Source organism: Centroberyx gerrardi, chromosome 1 (assembly GCF_048128805.1).
Source record: "Centroberyx gerrardi isolate f3 chromosome 1, fCenGer3.hap1.cur.20231027, whole genome shotgun sequence".
NCBI lineage: Eukaryota > Metazoa > Chordata > Actinopteri > Beryciformes > Berycidae > Centroberyx > Centroberyx gerrardi.
In genome coordinates, this window is record NC_135997.1 from 12,746,017 (window position 1) to 12,763,120 (window position 17,104).

Consider the following 17,104-nt stretch of genomic DNA (forward strand, 5'->3'; position numbering starts at 1 on the left):
CTACAAATCACTCCTCATCCTCTGCTTCAAGAGCAAGCACAGCAATCGCAAACTTTCTCTTGTCCATCTTCACTTTCAGGTTAGCTTCAGGTTAGCTAGCCAATGCTAATTAGATAGCATCATAGCAACGAGAATGATGTAAAACTCCTTGCACCTTTTGAACTCTGCGTTCACAGCTTTAAATGAAGAAATAATTTACAAAAAACATGAATTAAATAAACAATTAAATGAATAAATAAAATGCAAAGAATAAATGGGTGAAGAAAGAAGAAAGACAATAAAGAAGAAAATAAAATTTTATTGCATGTTTTATAGACTGTTTTTATGTAGCTGCCATCAGCTGGGACCCTCCATCATATCGGCTGTGGACCACATGACTTTCTGATATCAGATATATATACTGTATATATATCAGATATAATATCAGATATTCATTTGAAGGCCGGTCTCATCCCAATATATATGCAAACTGACAGATCAGTCTAACCCTGCATTGAACCCCGAGTCTTTGCACAGAAGCACCTTTGGCAGCAATTTTGCATCTTTTTGGATACATCAGCTTGGCACACATGGATTTAGTGATTTTCTCTCACTCTTCCTTGCAGATTAGCTCAAGCTCGGTCAAGTTGGATGGGGAGCGTCTCTGAAGTCATTCCAGTGTTGATTTAGTTGTATGCTTACTGTCACGGCCCTGTTGGATCGCCGCCTCAGTCTAAGGTCTTTGGCTCTCTGAAGCAGGTTTTCCCTCAAGAATTTGCCTGCATTTGTCTCCATTCATTGTTCCCTCGAATCGCACAAGTCTCCCGGTCTCTGCCGCTGAAAAGCCTCCCCCTCAGCATAATGCTGCCACCTCCATGCTTCACAGTAGAGATGCTGATAGACGGGTGACGAGCTGAGCCTGATTTCCTTCAGACACAGCATGTTGCGTTACACCTAAAGAGCGCAATTTTCATTTCATCAGATCTCTTAATCTTTCGCCTCATGCTCTGTCGTTCACATGCCTTTTTTTTTTTTTTACAAACTCCAGGCTGCTGTCATGCGGCTTTTTCTTGCTCAGTTTGGTCGGACGACCAGCTCTAGGAAGAGTCCGAGTAGTTTTCCTAATGATGGAGTCTACTGTGCTCTTGTGAACTCCCAACACTTTTGAAATAGTTTTACACCCCCATATCTACGCCACTTCACAATTGTCAAAGACTGACAAAGGATAACAAAATGAAAGCATCCAGAATTATGTTTATTACATATCAAGGTCTGATTTGGTAAATATTAATGATTTCACAGGGTCCAACAATACATTCCTATGCAGGTTTTTCAAACCATAACCGGTGATATTGAGATTTATTCATATTTCTTTTAGGTTGAGTTTTAGATTGTGTTCTTGAAGTCGGCAGATGATCCAGAAACTATCATTGTGTTACGGATTCACCTCGTAACATTCAGGGTTGATTACATTCGAGACCGATGACCCACAAGACATTGGATCTTTTAGACCCTAGTTCTCATACACAGCCAGGCTCATAAAATCTCCCAATAGAGTCTCTTTGAGTTAAACAATGGTTCATTGGCTTTGACATCTCATGTTCTATATGCACACCAAAAAAGACACAAATAGTAAATGTCATCTATAAAAAGTAAAAGCCAACTGGATCAGAGGACGGCATAAATGTCAAATATTTGTTTTCGCCAAACTACATTTGTTTGAATGTTTGAGAGAGAGCAAGAGAGATATAGTGAGAGACAGGCGGTGAGGAGCACTTAAGCGTTAAATTAGACCAATCAATGTGAATATTTTGACTACACAAGCAATGTTACAAGGCTATGGAGACTCTCTTGGAGAGTCTTATTACTCATTCAGGAAGAAAGTCAAGCCATCTAGACAAAAAAAAATCTGACCTATAGTCCATTTCCTTTCCTCATCTGTTCTTCTGCATTAGCATTGTTTTGTTTACAGGCTTTGCATACAGATCTTACAAGGGGAGAATTTGTGTGCTATGTTCATTCTCTTGTCCGCTGTTTTTCTCTCTTTCTCTCTCTGCAGTCAAGCAAGGAGTAATTCCCCCTCCTCTTCCACTGGCCGTAGGTGTATTAACAAGACATATCTGCTTTCTACAGATAATGTTTATTATCTGCATCGCTAAGTCACACTGTGTGATTGAAAAAATAGTCCTTGAACTCTACAGCCTTCATAATACATCCGTCTAGCTTGCTGATGTGAATACGTGTGTAATATTTAATCCGGTGGTAAATACTATTTGGCTAGTGCTCATTCAAATTGAAGCGCGGCAGTCTTGACCCTCCTATTCCTCTGCATAGTGTACAGCACGGCACAGATAGCTTTTCAGGGACAGATAAGTGCTGCCTCCTGGCTATGATCAATGTTATATGAGGAAACCAAGTATCTAAGTGGCCATCAGTTTTGAGATTTGTTTGTCTGCGAGCCGGGCCTCTCCTCTCCTCTCCTCCCCCCAATGACACCGCATATGGGATACAAGCCAGTCTGGACTTGGCCTCAGGAGAGGTTGGAGAAGGAAGCGCTCAGCAGTTCACAGCTGATCCTCCCAGTCCCGCTGCCATCATTGACTACTGTCTACTGACTGCCGTCTATTCTGGGATTAGCAGGCAGCGCTGTGATAGGCTAGGAAGGCAACCTCGGTTCTAAAAGCCAATCGGAGGCTGGGGTTATGTGTCAACGTGTGAGGAAAAGCCCGAGAATAAACAGTGAAAACAATAGCCTCCGCCAATGCTACAATCTGTGGCTGTGTGTACTAATGCGCGGCCTCATGATACCACGAGATGCCCACAGCTAACGGGAGGAGAGGGGAGTGGGAGTTCAGCTAAGGGGAGGACAGAGGACTGGAGGGGGTTTCTCTGCCGCTGCCTGGAACACAGCAAACTCATCTAGTCCACTGTTCTTCTGAGCCTGAACATCTCTTAATATCTGCTGAACTCAACTGTGGCTGCTGCAGATGATTAGGAAGGAATGAAGTTAACTACATTCTGCCCAGACAGATGTACTTACTCTTTGGAAAGATTGAGGATTATATATATTTTTTTTTTTGTAATTGCTGAGAGCTAAGATTATGTTGTGTGGGCAGAACTGGAGAAGATTTTTATTTATTTTTTTAATCTCGGATGCACCTTCACAAATCTGCTGTGTGAATGACAAGACATATCATATAGTGTTATTTTCCAAGATGATTGGTTCTTAGATCTCTTTGACTTTTAATTGCCACTGTTTTTTTGTTTTTTTTAATGAAGCACATGCTCATGAAAAAACAAGAGGATAAAATAACTAAAAGCAGTGTTAAAAAAACAGCTTGCCCTCACACACATGTATGCCTCATGTTACACACACACGCAAAACTGAGTTTGCAAAAATCTACAGTGCCAGTGGACCATGCAAACACAATTTATATTCAAATACATAGTCAGATCTTCTTCCCTCACAGTATGTATTGCTGTCCGCAGCCTCCAAGCATTCATGACTATGATACAATGAACCCCCGAGAAAACTGCATGTACATGTATGCATTCCTTTCACTGTTACAATAACCATTTTTCCTGCAGGTGTGTCAAATGGCCAACTTTTTTTATTCTTATTTTTTTAAACACGCACACACACACACACACACACACACACACACACACACACACACACACAATACACAGTCTCACCAGCATTTCACAAAGTATTCAACAAATTCAAAACATATGTAATTTATTCTTATGTCAGTGTCTCCATTTCAGCAGTCAACACAAGTCTGCACAATGCTGTTATGCAACACAATCATCCATACATGGATCCCTGGAGACGTCATTTTTTTATATAAAATGATAATGAGCATCAAAATGCCCTATTTTCAGTACGCAGAAAGAGGACTAGACACCCTAAAAATGTCTGCTGGTGAAGAGGAGACTTTTGAGATTTGTCTGCCCTAATGTCCAGGAAGCACTTAAAATAACCCACTCTCCTCCTCTCTTATCTCAGCAGCGGTCTAATGGCGTGAGAAACCACACAATGCAGACAGGCTTTCTAAAATGCTGCTTTCTGAATTTGAGATGTGACGTACGCTTTCATAGTAAATTGAATCTTAAAGGAAAATCTTTGAGACTTTTCTTTAACCAAAACTTTGTAAGGTCCAAATTCCAAGGGACAGGAACAATGACCTTTCAAGATTTCTTTGAGAGGAATGATGAATCATGACAACTTCAACTCCATTGAAGACTCAACCACTCTTTCTTACAATATAGTTTTACAGTATATGCCTACTGGCTCACCAAAAGCCAATTTGTGGACAGCTACATTAAAATTAAAGGTGTATGCCAGTTAACTTAAAAATTAATGTTATTTACATGGTTTAGAACAATCTAAATGTCATCAAGATGCAAAATCTGAAACTGCTGTCCAACAAATTAATTGGGGAAAAATGGTGAAATGGAATTGATTTGATTGATTTTTTTCTTAACCGAATGAAACTCATGTTGGTATGAAAACTCAAACATTTTGTGGATCCACCAAATCAATCTGCCATTTATTAACAGTGCTACACTTTAGAGTGTTGAAGTTACTATTCTACCAGTTATTGCAAAATAAAGAAAAAGGTTCATGATTCACTATCCAAAAAAATAAAGGATCCAGTCTGTAAACAAAAGGCCTCAAGTTACCCACGATCCTTTTAAAAAGTACCATAATTCTTAGTTTCGTATCATCAATCATTCTGTAAGAGTAGGTGTTGTTGGATATCAGTGGTGGACATCTTGCTTTGGAACAAAACTCTTATTATATTTGAGTCAAAGAGTTTATACACTAGGCAACTTTGTACGATGGCAGCTCCAAATGGCAGCGAGAAGTAACTGTTTGAAAGATTTAAACTTCAATATCCACAAATTATATAAGGTAAAGTAAAAGGCACACAGAACGCTCATGTTTACCAACCTGGCCAATCTGCCATCGCTTTATACCAAAGGCAAAAGATAGAGAGGGAAAAGATCTAACATGGATGAGTCCATCTTTCTCTGGACGCTGTGCTCGCTTGCTGCTGTTCAGGGCAGTTTGTATTTCGCTCTCCAGGTTTGATTCCTCACTTCCTACACCAGAATTTTACTGGGGCAAATAAGGCGAACCTACAGGGTCTCAATTAGCCGGGATGGGACGCTCTTCTCTGCTGCAGCCCCACTTTGTGATTCAGAGCGGATAAGACAGCTATTTTTACATAAAAATCTTGCCTAATGTAGCTTTAAATAAGGCTGACATACCTGACATACCTTGAAACAGAGAGCTCACAAACACCCACCAGAAATTGCCCTTCTATATCTCATGCTTTTATAAATTAATCATTGGCTTTACAACTTGCAATAAGGACAAAACACCTCTTTCTGTTAGACCACAGCACAACAAAAACCCTGAGTCTAAACCTGAATGACATTTGAGCAGTAATTGTGTTAGATTGGTTTTTTTTTAAACACCAAGCCTATTCAAACCCCATGCGGTACCATGTTGAGTACCACTTTTGTTAAAAGGGTAAACAGTAATTGTGGGATAGTTTTTTTCGAGGATGCATTTCTGAATGATGGCCTCTATTTTCAGATGAGCAAAGAATACGAAGTGATTAAGAAATGATGAAATTATTATGAAATTTGAATGTACGTTTCAACTACTATACTGAAAAATTCTTAAAAACAGAGAATAACAAACCAATAATTTTGCCCTCCTATCCGTACAACAATCATATGACAGATTATTTTATTTATAAACAAAAAACCATCTTGTATAAATTTGTATTAACAGGTTTGTGAGGTTTGTGTTTGAATAGTACAAGCACTTTGGTGTCAGTATGCACTTGAGAACTACTATAACTGCTGTTACACTGTATAACAAATAATAAACCTCTGAAATAAAAGCTACAAATAATCAGAGAGCAGCTTTCAAATACTGTAGATGTAACATCACAGACATCAAAGATAATTTACATGATAGTTTTCAAGTAAAGGTAGAAAGTTGAGTTTCGGTGTGTTCAACTGCATTCCATCACCAACCCAGTTTTTCAACGTCCGCACTCCTCCCCTCGACATCTAAATGTATGGTTTAAGCTACAAGTTCAGACCGTATCTCCCGCCTTAGAAACCAGTGCAGACAAGGCAGAGGGTTGATCACAGAGCAAACAGCCATTGGCACAATCAGTTCAGGATCATGTTTCCTAGCCGGAGGAGCTGGCAGCCACAGCTACAGGTGCCGCTCTGCTCCCAGAGTCTGTGTTAACATTTACCCACTCTCTATGTAGGCTCTGCTGATGAGTCGTCCCATCTGCTCCCCTGTGGTCCGCTCCGACCGCCTCTGACACGCTGCTGAAACCTTGGTCTCTGTGAAGAGACAGTTGGTAGGGGATGAGAATAATTCACGGTGAGAACATCAGTTTTCCAGAGTACAGGACAGGAGGAAAATATGGAAACTAATGCTATAAATCTTTATATAAATTTGTGACAAATTTGTGATAAACTTCTGACAGTTTTTTAAAATATCCATTTTTGTATCATGGCCTGCAAGAAAGCCCAGATCTTACTGGCTGGAGGCTGTCAATCAGTCCTTCAGTTCAGCCATACAGTGACAAAATAGTTTCAATAAATACCAGCTGATTTCAAAATCCCTAACATGGCGCTGACTAAGCAGTCCTTGAAAGTAGCACTCTTCACTCCTAACCACTTGCTGACTTTAGCTCATTAACACAACCATGACCGGGTTTCAACATCAAAGTGCTGTAGTCAAATGTATTCATGAGAAAAATATCATTTTCGATGAGTATCATAGTTACAACATGGTGCAACTGGTAAAGAACGTTGTGCAACGGTGGAGTTTTTATCATTTGGAAATACACTGAGTAATTGAGTTGCCAACTTCAAAGAGGTTATCTTTTCAAAGGGTGGCAGCAAACAAAAAGCAAATAATATTTTGGTAAAATAAAAAAATTGAATAAACTGCTGTAACATTGCCGGTGGCCAAGACCTAAATGATACTATAGACTACAAGGTGTCTATAATAAAAAATAAAAAAAAACTGCCTCTGCCATCCTTGAACAGATGAACTGCATTTGAAGTACCTTACTCAATTCAAAAGATTACAAGGGGGATCTATAGAGATCAAAATATCTACATTACATTATCTTATTATTATTACAGCGACATACTGTATGGAATGGCTTGCATGGAGTTTTTAGCACAATTGTCTCATCCCTCAGTCATTTGCACTGGCACTGCTGCCAAATACTGACAGGAGGCTGGTGCCAAATCTCGTTTAATTTAAGGACCTGCCAACCCCGCCTGTACTCCAGGTTTGTGGTAGGAAACCGTTTCCCTACAACTCCCATTCACACTCACTTGAGAAGCTGTTCCAATTCCCGCTTTATCTTTGTTACAATGGGTGGGCCCTGGTAGGTGAGAGCTGTGTAAAGCTGAACCAATGACGCGCCAGCACGGATCTTATCCATGGCGTCCTGTCCGCTGGCCACACCGCCGATTCCCACAATTGGTACCTTACCTATGATTAGACACAGAACAGTGGGGATCAGGAACAAACCGCAACATAAGCCTGTTGTTAGTGCTTCTATTTTGGTCATTTTTGGTGAGTAAATAACTAAGTACCTTTGGTGAGGCTGTACATGTCTCTGACAGCGAGTGTGGAGAGGTCTTTGAGAGGCTGGCCGCTTAGCCCCCCCACCTCGCAGCTCTGAGGGTCCTGCAGTGTCTCAGGCCGGGACACTGTGGTGTTACACACCATGAGACCGTCCACTCCCAGCTACACACACAGACACACACACACACACACACACACACAGAGGCACACAGACACACACACAGAGAGGCAGAGAGGAAGGGAGGGGGAGTGAGCGTGCCGTGCGCCTGCAACTGCAGAAAGATAATTGGTGTGTGTGTGGGTGGCTGTGAGAAAAAAGCCATCTGACTCAGGCAGAGCTCTAATGTGAAGTGCGGTGTGACAGAGAGACAGAGCGCTGTTCAAATGTTTGCCTTCTTTTTCCTCCTTAGCGTCGCTTCCATTAAATCTGGCCTCTTTCTCGCTCCAGTGAGCACAGAGAGACTGCTCTACGTTTTCCACCTGCCTGGTAAAGTAGTGACGAGGCTAGGAGAGCAGAGGAGAGAAGAGGATTGAATCTGTTTAAATATCTGCGTTGAGCAAGAGGTGTGCTGGTGAGAGCTGGAGGTACAACACTGCTCTGATGCAGCTGAAAAATAGCTGATTGCAGAGTGGTGAAAAGAGCAGACTAGGAGATCAAGCAGCGAACACGAGTAGCTCTTCAGTCACTCGTGGCTTACGTAACCACACAGCACTCCAAGCCCTGCAAGGCTCAATAGTGACCTACTACTGAAGACACCTCTGACCTACCCCTACCTTGTTCTGATAATGGATGAAGGCAAAAATAAAAATCACAACCTTGTGTGAGTGTTTATCTCATGGGTAACCGTTTGCATTCAACTACAGTACTAAAAGGCCAACTTACAACGACATTGAAGCAGCAAGCTTACCTAAAGGAGATGTAGCTAAAAGAGCGGTTTTAGTCCTGGAAGAGTGGATTTAAGTTGAGTATCTTTTTATAGATTCATCAAAGTTTGAATAACCACAAAAAGCCATTTGCTGGGTAAACGTTTCAGTCTCTAATGGCTTTAAAGCTGCGCTGTGGAGATTCTCTGAGAAAGCATGAAAATTTGTTTATATCCTAATTTTCACCCAAAAAGGTTTTAGTAGGTGTTAAACTAAGCTACAAAATGAATAAACGTTTTACCTGAGAAAACAGTTGCAAGGTTAGTTTTCTTTTCTCTTTCTACATTATTTACATCTTTTTTCTGACTAGTTTACTTCTTTTCTTCCAGGGTGACATGCATTCATTCGTTTTCTTTACCCGCTTATTCCTTTTCAGGGTTGTGGGGTGCTGGAGCCTATCCCAGCATGCATTGGGCAGAAGGCGGGGCATCACTATCGCTACGATAAATAAGACAGTGTCTGACAATCACATTCATACCTATGGGCAATTTAGAGAAAATGTGGGATGAAGCTGGACCACCTGGTAGAAACCCACACAAACACAGGGAGAAAATACAAACTCCACACAGAAAGGGGCGGGAATCAAACCCAGGTCCTTCTTGCTGTGAGGCGACAGTGCTAACCACTGATCCACCGCTTCGTCCGAGGTAACTCGTCACATGCAAACCACACACACCCTTTTCCAGGGTGTAACCACCTTCCCATTTGAGTGACAGTTGAGTTGCTGGCTAGATTATTATCACTCGATCCCCAGCTCTCGAAAAGAAAATTCAGCATTAGCAGCACCAGCATCTTCTTTTTGGTAGCTTCCACAATTACAACCATATGTCATTATCAAAGCCAAGAATTACAATTCGATACTTGTGTCCTTGCGGAGAACGTTCCTCCTAACTTGTCTTAAGGAAAACAAACATCTTAAGAATGCAAACGCAGTGAATGCATCTTCACATGGGCTTTGTGCTTGAGGTTGCATGATGAGTTGAGACACACATGTATTGATTTTCCCAGCTGTTTCAACCAGTTCTGCACTGTTGACTACAGCGCTGTGTCTTTGTGCTAGCTAGTTTGGACACAATGTGTTGTCCTCGCAATGAATATTGGGGCTTCTTATTCATTCTCTTCAGCCAAGTCACCATCGGATGCATCCTTGACATTTTCTGGTTGGCAAATCCATTTCTGGGATCTTTTTCTGTCCTCCTTTTTCTTTTGGTTTGGAATTGTACTTTGGCCATTAGATATAACATCAAATGTGTCACGAAGAACATGATAACAGACAAGAACACATACTGAGAAAGACCTCATGTTTGCTTGTCCAACAGGTATTGACCAATAACAAAAAGGTGGATGTTTGCACATGCCCTCTATTTCACACACATGTTTTGCATCAGACATGTGTGCTCATGGCGCAATTGTGTGTCCTCCAGTGTGTGCTGGAAAAACGTGATGCACAACTGGGGATGACAAGTTTTCTTCTTCTGCGCTCACTGGTACCAATTTCAAAACTGGTGGCCAAAAGTTGTGCTGCTCGGTTTTTAAGTAGATGTAGCACAGAAATTGTTGAATGAACGACTTGAGGCTGTGAACACCCTGAGCACCTGATCATCTCATCAAATGAGACGCCAATGGACAGAGACAACAATGGAAAGCAAATACAAATCTCAAATCATAACAAAAATGTCACACTCTTTCAACAAAAAGTGCTTGGTAATCAGTTTTGCTTGCTAGCCAGTGAATGGCTATTAACAAAAAGGAGAATTTGAGATGTTGGAGGTTAAAAGGTTGAAAATTTAAATCCTTTATCCCAACAAGGGAGAACTAGATTTCCAGGGTGAGTAAGATACAACCCCAATTATATTAAACCTGCACATAACTTTTTTGCCATCAATGAACAGTTCTTAAAACATGGCAGTTTCAGAGAGAATAACAAAACAAAATGAAATGTTAAAAGTGAAAAATTCAGAACATGTGTCAAGCTACAGAGTCAAATCAAAGCAATGGATGGGAAAATCAACGACCGTAACAAATAGGTGCCGACCTCAGTGACAACATCTGCAATGTCTTGTTTGTCCCGGGCAGTGAGGTCAGGAGAAATCTTCACCAGGACTGGAGGTTTGCGCTCTCCCTGCAGGGCATCGCGCTCCTTCAGCACCTGGGGGGATTGTATCAGGATGTGAGCGTGTCAGGTGGGTGATGAGGGGTCAGAGATCACCACAGACGTAGGAAACACAGACCATACAGACAAAAGTTATTCTGAGCTACAAGATACTACTCAGTCTTGGACATTACAGTGCGGCACAGATATCACACTCAGAAAGCCTAAATGCTGGAAATATAGATTTATTAAAGGAGTAATGAATCTCCATTAGACTACAGAAAATTTCCAGGAATGGGATGGAAAACTAGTCTATTAATTCATGGGTGATGTAGTCGACAAGAATATGTGTTTGACTAATTTAAACCTACATACGCGGTGCAAAGAGGGCTAAATTTCACTAGCGGATCAATAAAAGAAACAAAAAACAAAAAAAAAACATGTTATTTATCTATTTATTAAACATGCCAGGGAAAATTGAGTCATCTGTCACTTGAGTTGTAGTAGCCTTAACGAATTTTGGCAAACACTAGAAAAGAGCTGTCAAGTATGGCTGTTATCACTGTCTTTCTACTGTATGTAAATAGTCAGTGAAATGAAAACATTCTCATTCTGAACAAAATTAGTTATTGATTTATTTTATCAAACCTTTGTAAAAGGTTTTGCTAGGCTGCAAACAATGCTTCTTAAAGTGAGGACTAACAATGCAGCCTATTAATGCAGTTCCTTGAGCGTAAATTAAAATGTAAGGAAATGCTTTATGGGAATATGCGGCTAAAATTAGTATTCTTCACACTAAGCTGTGCTATTTTGAAGTCCCTGATTTAGCTAAAACCGCTTCCAAATACTTTCAACTGCAACTCTCTATTGCTAATCCATTTAATCCTACCCACAGGTCCTTAGAACCAAGGCGTTAATCATTTTAATGCTAATCCTGGAAGTTAATTGTACAATCCTAAACATTCAGAGCAGCTGGACAGTAAACAGACTCTGGATAATTATCATTATGCGGTGTTTCTTGTAGAATGTTTTATAGATGTTGGGAGCAATAAGGCCAGATGATGAATTTTCACTGTATTTAATTTTTTCTAACTGTTGGGGCAGTTTTCCAGTTGTGGAGGCCACTGCAGCTAAATGAATATAAATGAAACACTGCTGATGGACATTTCTAGAGATGGTCGTACCCCATGCAGGAGCTGCCTGAGCTCAGTCTTTCCCTGCAGGTCCCGGAGACCCGGGGTGTTAGGACTGCTGACGTTCACCACCAGGTAGTCAGCTAGAGGGCCCAGCACTCTCACCCCCTCCAGGTAATCTGCCCCCGCGTCCTGGGACAGCTTGTTCTTCCCCAGGTTGATGCCCAGGGGAAGGCCAGCTATAAACACAGACACATATGCAAAGACACACACACACATATGCAAAGACAGACACACACACACACACACACACACACACACACACACACATAGGAGAAAGTTCACAGACAAACACAAACACAGGCTGCATCAGAGACATGACTCACTGGGAGCCTGCTTACCCTGTGGTAAATGGGCTGTAAGCAGGTATAGATCAGACAGAACGTCCTGAATAGAAAAAAACAAAACAAAACAAAACAAAACAAAAATTAAAAAAAACACATGACACAAGGACAGGTCAGGATCATCAGAATAGAACAGAACAGAAAAGAAAAGAAAAACTTGGACCACACATGCAATTTAGCCTTTTCACCATGACTTAGTTATTAATTACTAATTACTAAACAATAAATATATATAATCAGACAAAACAGCACAACAGAGCTACCAATTAAATATGCATGCAAATAAGCAATTCTTATGGAGAATTACAGATACACCTTAGCCTTCCAAAAGCATTAATGAGGGTTTTATGTAATTGAAAGCAATTTAAAAAGTTGTGTTTAAGTGAAAGGAAAAACATACAAACGGGCTATGATTTTTTTAACTTGATTAAAGAGGTTGCATTTTTTCCAACTGGATAAAAGTAGCTATCAATGATTCATTTCATGATTACTGTAGGCTACATGTCTTACAATCTGTAACTATAGCCTGAATCTCGAATCTTAAATTACATCAACATTATGGTTTCCTTATTGCCTAGTCTATTTCCTTCACAGCTGACTGCAAGCTGTAGGCTTTATGGAACAATGCCAATTCAAGAATCTATTAGTAGGTTTATAGACAGGCTGTGTTCACCTACAGATGATCACACTTACAAGTCTGAATTCCACTATAGCAACTTCTGATTTTGTAAGAGGGATTATTTAGGCTACAGTCCTCCGCCACCCATTCATAGACTGAATATATTACCTGCCAAAATCAGTAGTAACTGGCTAATACACTGTGGAGAACTGTGACTCGTGAACTTGTTATAATAGTAAGAGGATGGACAGAAAGTTAGTGAGTACTGGATGTCCAGAAACTTCCAGCAGTCTTGCCAACCTTTTGTCAGCTCTAGTTGGGTTCCTTCCCTGGACTTCAGCCTCTGCTGCGCTTCTGCCAGACCATAGCTGTTGAATCCATATCTAAACACACACACACACACACACACACACACACACACACATAGTACAACTGATCAAAAACATAATACTTATAGGCCACTCATGCAACATACTGAAAAAGAACTAGAAACCTATTAAACAAACAGCATAGGCTGAACAGACATTTATAACCACAGATTTTTCATGCCCTCTTGAGAAAGATGAAAAAGCAACACTGGGATGAAATGCAACACTTTCATTTTCTCCTCATTACATTTACACACTTGACAAGGCTGTTTGTACACTGAGCGGGAGGAGGAATTCTTAAATTATTAACTTTTGAAATGCTCTTCTCTTGCACCCTACATGCAGAATGGACAATACTAAACAGAGTTCATCTGCCCACAGAAATATGGGCCTATGGCTTTACCCTCATTTGTCGCTAAAACGGACACTCTAAAATCAACTGAGTAATTCCAGAAAAAAGCAATGAAACGGGCAGGAAAACAAGGTGATATTAGATCATGTACAGACATATGAATTTATGTTCTGTGCCACTTAGATGTTAGAGGCTTCTACTAACAGTAAGAGTTTATTTGTCATTTGACTTGTTTGATGATTGACACCTAAGGGAATCCGGTTTTCCAAAATTGTTCAAACATAAATACATTTCAATGAATTTTGTTAAGTGTGTTTGGCCAAATACAAGGACAAAAAAAGTAACATTTTTTAGGATTGTACATTACACTGATAGATAATTTGCTCTACATGATTTTGTCAAGTTGGCAGGAGTCAAACAATTTTTTTTAGACATTAAAATGAAGGAATTTCTTGATATGAAATAGGGTAATTGTCTCGTGCTTGAATTTGGCTGCTACTTCCTATCAACACCATTGCTAGAATTTATAACTTGTAGATAAATTCTTTGTTATAGCAACTCATGAATATTTATATCCATGCCTCACATTTTCCTTGGGTATAAAGAGAGAGCAGACACAGGGGAAGAGGTGGTAAAGGAAGATTAACTAATTTAGCTCTTTAAAATCTGTGAACCTGTGCTACGAATTGAAACTGAAAATGGAAATGAGATAAAAGGAAACACATGAACTTCCTACTTCCTGCCTATTCCCAGCGTTTTACATCTAAAATGCAGCATGTGCTGTAGGCGGCATATTTTCTTGGAACATGGTGAACGATGTTAAAGAGAATATTATCTGTCTTCCACTCTAAGACTAATGTGATTGCTTCACTGTTATATAAATGGAATAAACACATTGTGAACTGCAACATAAAAATGGGGCTCTTAGCTACATTGCATAGGTTAAATAATAAATTCTTCCACAGTGATAGTTTCTCCGTGAGGTGAGGCGCTTTTTAGCTCTAAGTTCTGACATAAGAAATATTATAATTAATCCCTACTATGAAAATTAACATACATTCCTCACAGAACATGACACAAGACCTTTTCCAGGTCATTAGGTTCCACTAGTAAATTCAGCACCCATACGATCCACCAAACAGCACTTATTTCAACTAAATTTTAGCTTTCATAACTGCTGTGTTATTCCTGTGGCCTCTGTCCACTGAAATGCAACATGAAGTGGCCGTAGCAGGCAATACGAATCAGTTAATATACTATATATGCCTTGTTGCTAGGGACATTGTTATGCTAGAAGACACAGATAGGAGAGAGGCGCACAATACTTCAGACCTGTTGTGTCATTAGTGATCATTAGTCAGCCAGTAAAACGGCTGAATTCACCAAGACCACTAGAACCCTTCAGTGGGGCGGGACTCTATGTCATTTGTGTCCGTTAATTTTATCGTACCCTTTTAAATCGCATTCGATTCAATTGACAAGCACTGCCAATTACAAAGCCTATTCAACACTTACCTGTTAATGACTGCTTGGTCTCTAGTGAGTCGAAACACACGCGGTTTGGGGTTCCCATCCTGAGGTTTGGGAGTGATGGTCCCCACTTCAACAAAGCCAAAACCCACTTTGTAGAGTCCATCTATGGCCTCTCCATGCTTGTCGAAGCCCGCTGCAATCCCAATGGGGTTTTTGAACTTGCATCCCAGGACATTCACTTCCTGTAGATGACGTAATGACAAGGGCGACCAGGTCAGTGAGCAGTGTCTGAGATCGCTCTGATGTATGTGGAAAGTGTCTGGCCCACTGCACTCTAGATTACCATTTAACATTAGAAAGCGGCCTATGAGAAAACACTGCCTGATGCCTCCATACTTACCAAAGACGCAGGGTCCCGGTAGCGGTTCAGAGGTACCAGACCCAGACCCATCACCTTCACTGCCATCACATGGGCCGTCTCTGCCCCCACAACCCTCTGCAGCAGGGGCATTAACTGGTTGGAGTAGAAACGCTCATCTCCAACCACAGTGAGGTAGGAGGCAAACAGGAGGCCACCTGAGCCGATGATCTTCACCGCCTCCTTTAGCTGCTTCTGTAGACGGACCAGAAAATAACAAGTCCGATGTCAACATAGTTCATTGTTATCTTAACAAATATACTGTATATGTGATGCGTATATCAGCCTTGGGATAATAAACTAAACAATACTTAATATGATAGAGGACATAGGTTTGACAAATGAGAATGTGAGATGAACCAACTGGTTTATTTGGCAATGATTAAGAATAAAATACTGATGAAAGAAGGTTACCTCATGTTAACCGACTACTTTAATGTTTCTTTTTTTTTTTCTTTTCAATATTGCCTATAGACAACCTTCTACCTCACAGAATGCATTCACAAACCTACGTACATACCATCAGCAAGGTTAAATGCAAATGCAATCAACTTAATTGCACTGGTTTGCTGTACAGTGCTGCTTATTGGATTACTTTCATCTATTATTGCATTAGTGCAGTGATACACTAGGGAAATGTTGTGGGTAATGTAGAAAACAATGCTCCCATTTAGATAACAAAGTGGGGAAAAAAGGTCAAAAATGTGTTCAAATGTTGCTTGGCAACAAGAAGCAGCAATTCCCAGGTGCTGTTGGCCACCTGAGCTGCTCAAGAGGTTAACTTGAGGTTATGAAGATTATGAAACCTTGGGAAAATACATCTGGATTTATCTGGTTTGTCAGTGTGAATACCCAAGACCACATCAAAACCAAAATAAATGAGCTCGATAACAGCTAGCAAAAGTTAGTAACTTTGCTAGCAATCTATGTGAGTCAGACAGCTCAATGGTCCATTTAGTTAACTTGGCACTGCAGAAAACCAGCTGCTGAAGCTGAAGGAAAATGTTGCTGTCTGAGGGACTGAGAGGTTTGAGCCATATGACAAAGTTATTAACGAGCTGCCTGACTATCTTACTAATTAGCTAGCCCATTCAGACAAGCATGACCATCCTCTGAACAACATGTGTAGCAAACACACTGCTAAGGCGGAGCAGCCGAGCTAGCAAACAGTAAAACATCTGTCACTCTATTCTCGTAGCTACGTTGTCATTCATGATTTTACGAATCAGAGCCTCACAAACACAAGAGGATGTTATCACTGGACTTGCCTTCAGTCGTCCCGCCATGGGTGAAGTTATGTCATGCCCGTTAAGGGCACTGGAAGCATTTCCAGTCACGTTACACAATCACACTCAAACTTCCTGTATGCCCTCTCGCGATACTTCCGAAGATGTGACGGGAGCGGGGAGCGGGGGGCGGGGGAGGGGCAGCCTCCTACACACCCATATACTGCAGTTGAGGTCAACTGAAAACAGTGACTAATTTCATTGATCGAGTTGAAAAAGCAATCTTGATGCATGAACAATGACTTAATAACACATAATAAAGAATATGTGTTTCTCATTAAAACAGCCAACAAAAAGCTGAAACACACCAGCCTACACTGAAGAGTAGGAGGTGGGAACGTTCAGCTTTTCTGACCTTTGGTGATACCAAGTCACTTTTTCACTTTGCATCTTGTTTGAGTGTCTGCA

At 40.7% G+C, this 17,104-nt stretch overlaps 1 protein-coding gene across 1 annotated transcript; it reads right to left on the reverse strand.

Moving 5' to 3' along the window:
• Positions 1-5,868: 5,868 nt before the first annotated feature.
• Positions 5,869-16,755, reverse strand: dhodh (dihydroorotate dehydrogenase). Its single transcript, XM_071923001.2, has 9 exons — positions 16,679-16,755; positions 15,393-15,605; positions 15,035-15,234; positions 13,100-13,182; positions 11,828-12,015; positions 10,587-10,700; positions 7,636-7,789; positions 7,372-7,531; positions 5,869-6,360 (listed from the first exon to the last, which is right to left on the reverse strand). Exons 1-9 carry the CDS (start codon positions 16,694-16,696, stop codon positions 6,198-6,200), a joined length of 1,293 nt encoding a protein of 430 aa, XP_071779102.1. The 5' UTR covers positions 16,697-16,755; the 3' UTR covers positions 5,869-6,197.
• Positions 16,756-17,104: the final 349 nt, after the last annotated feature.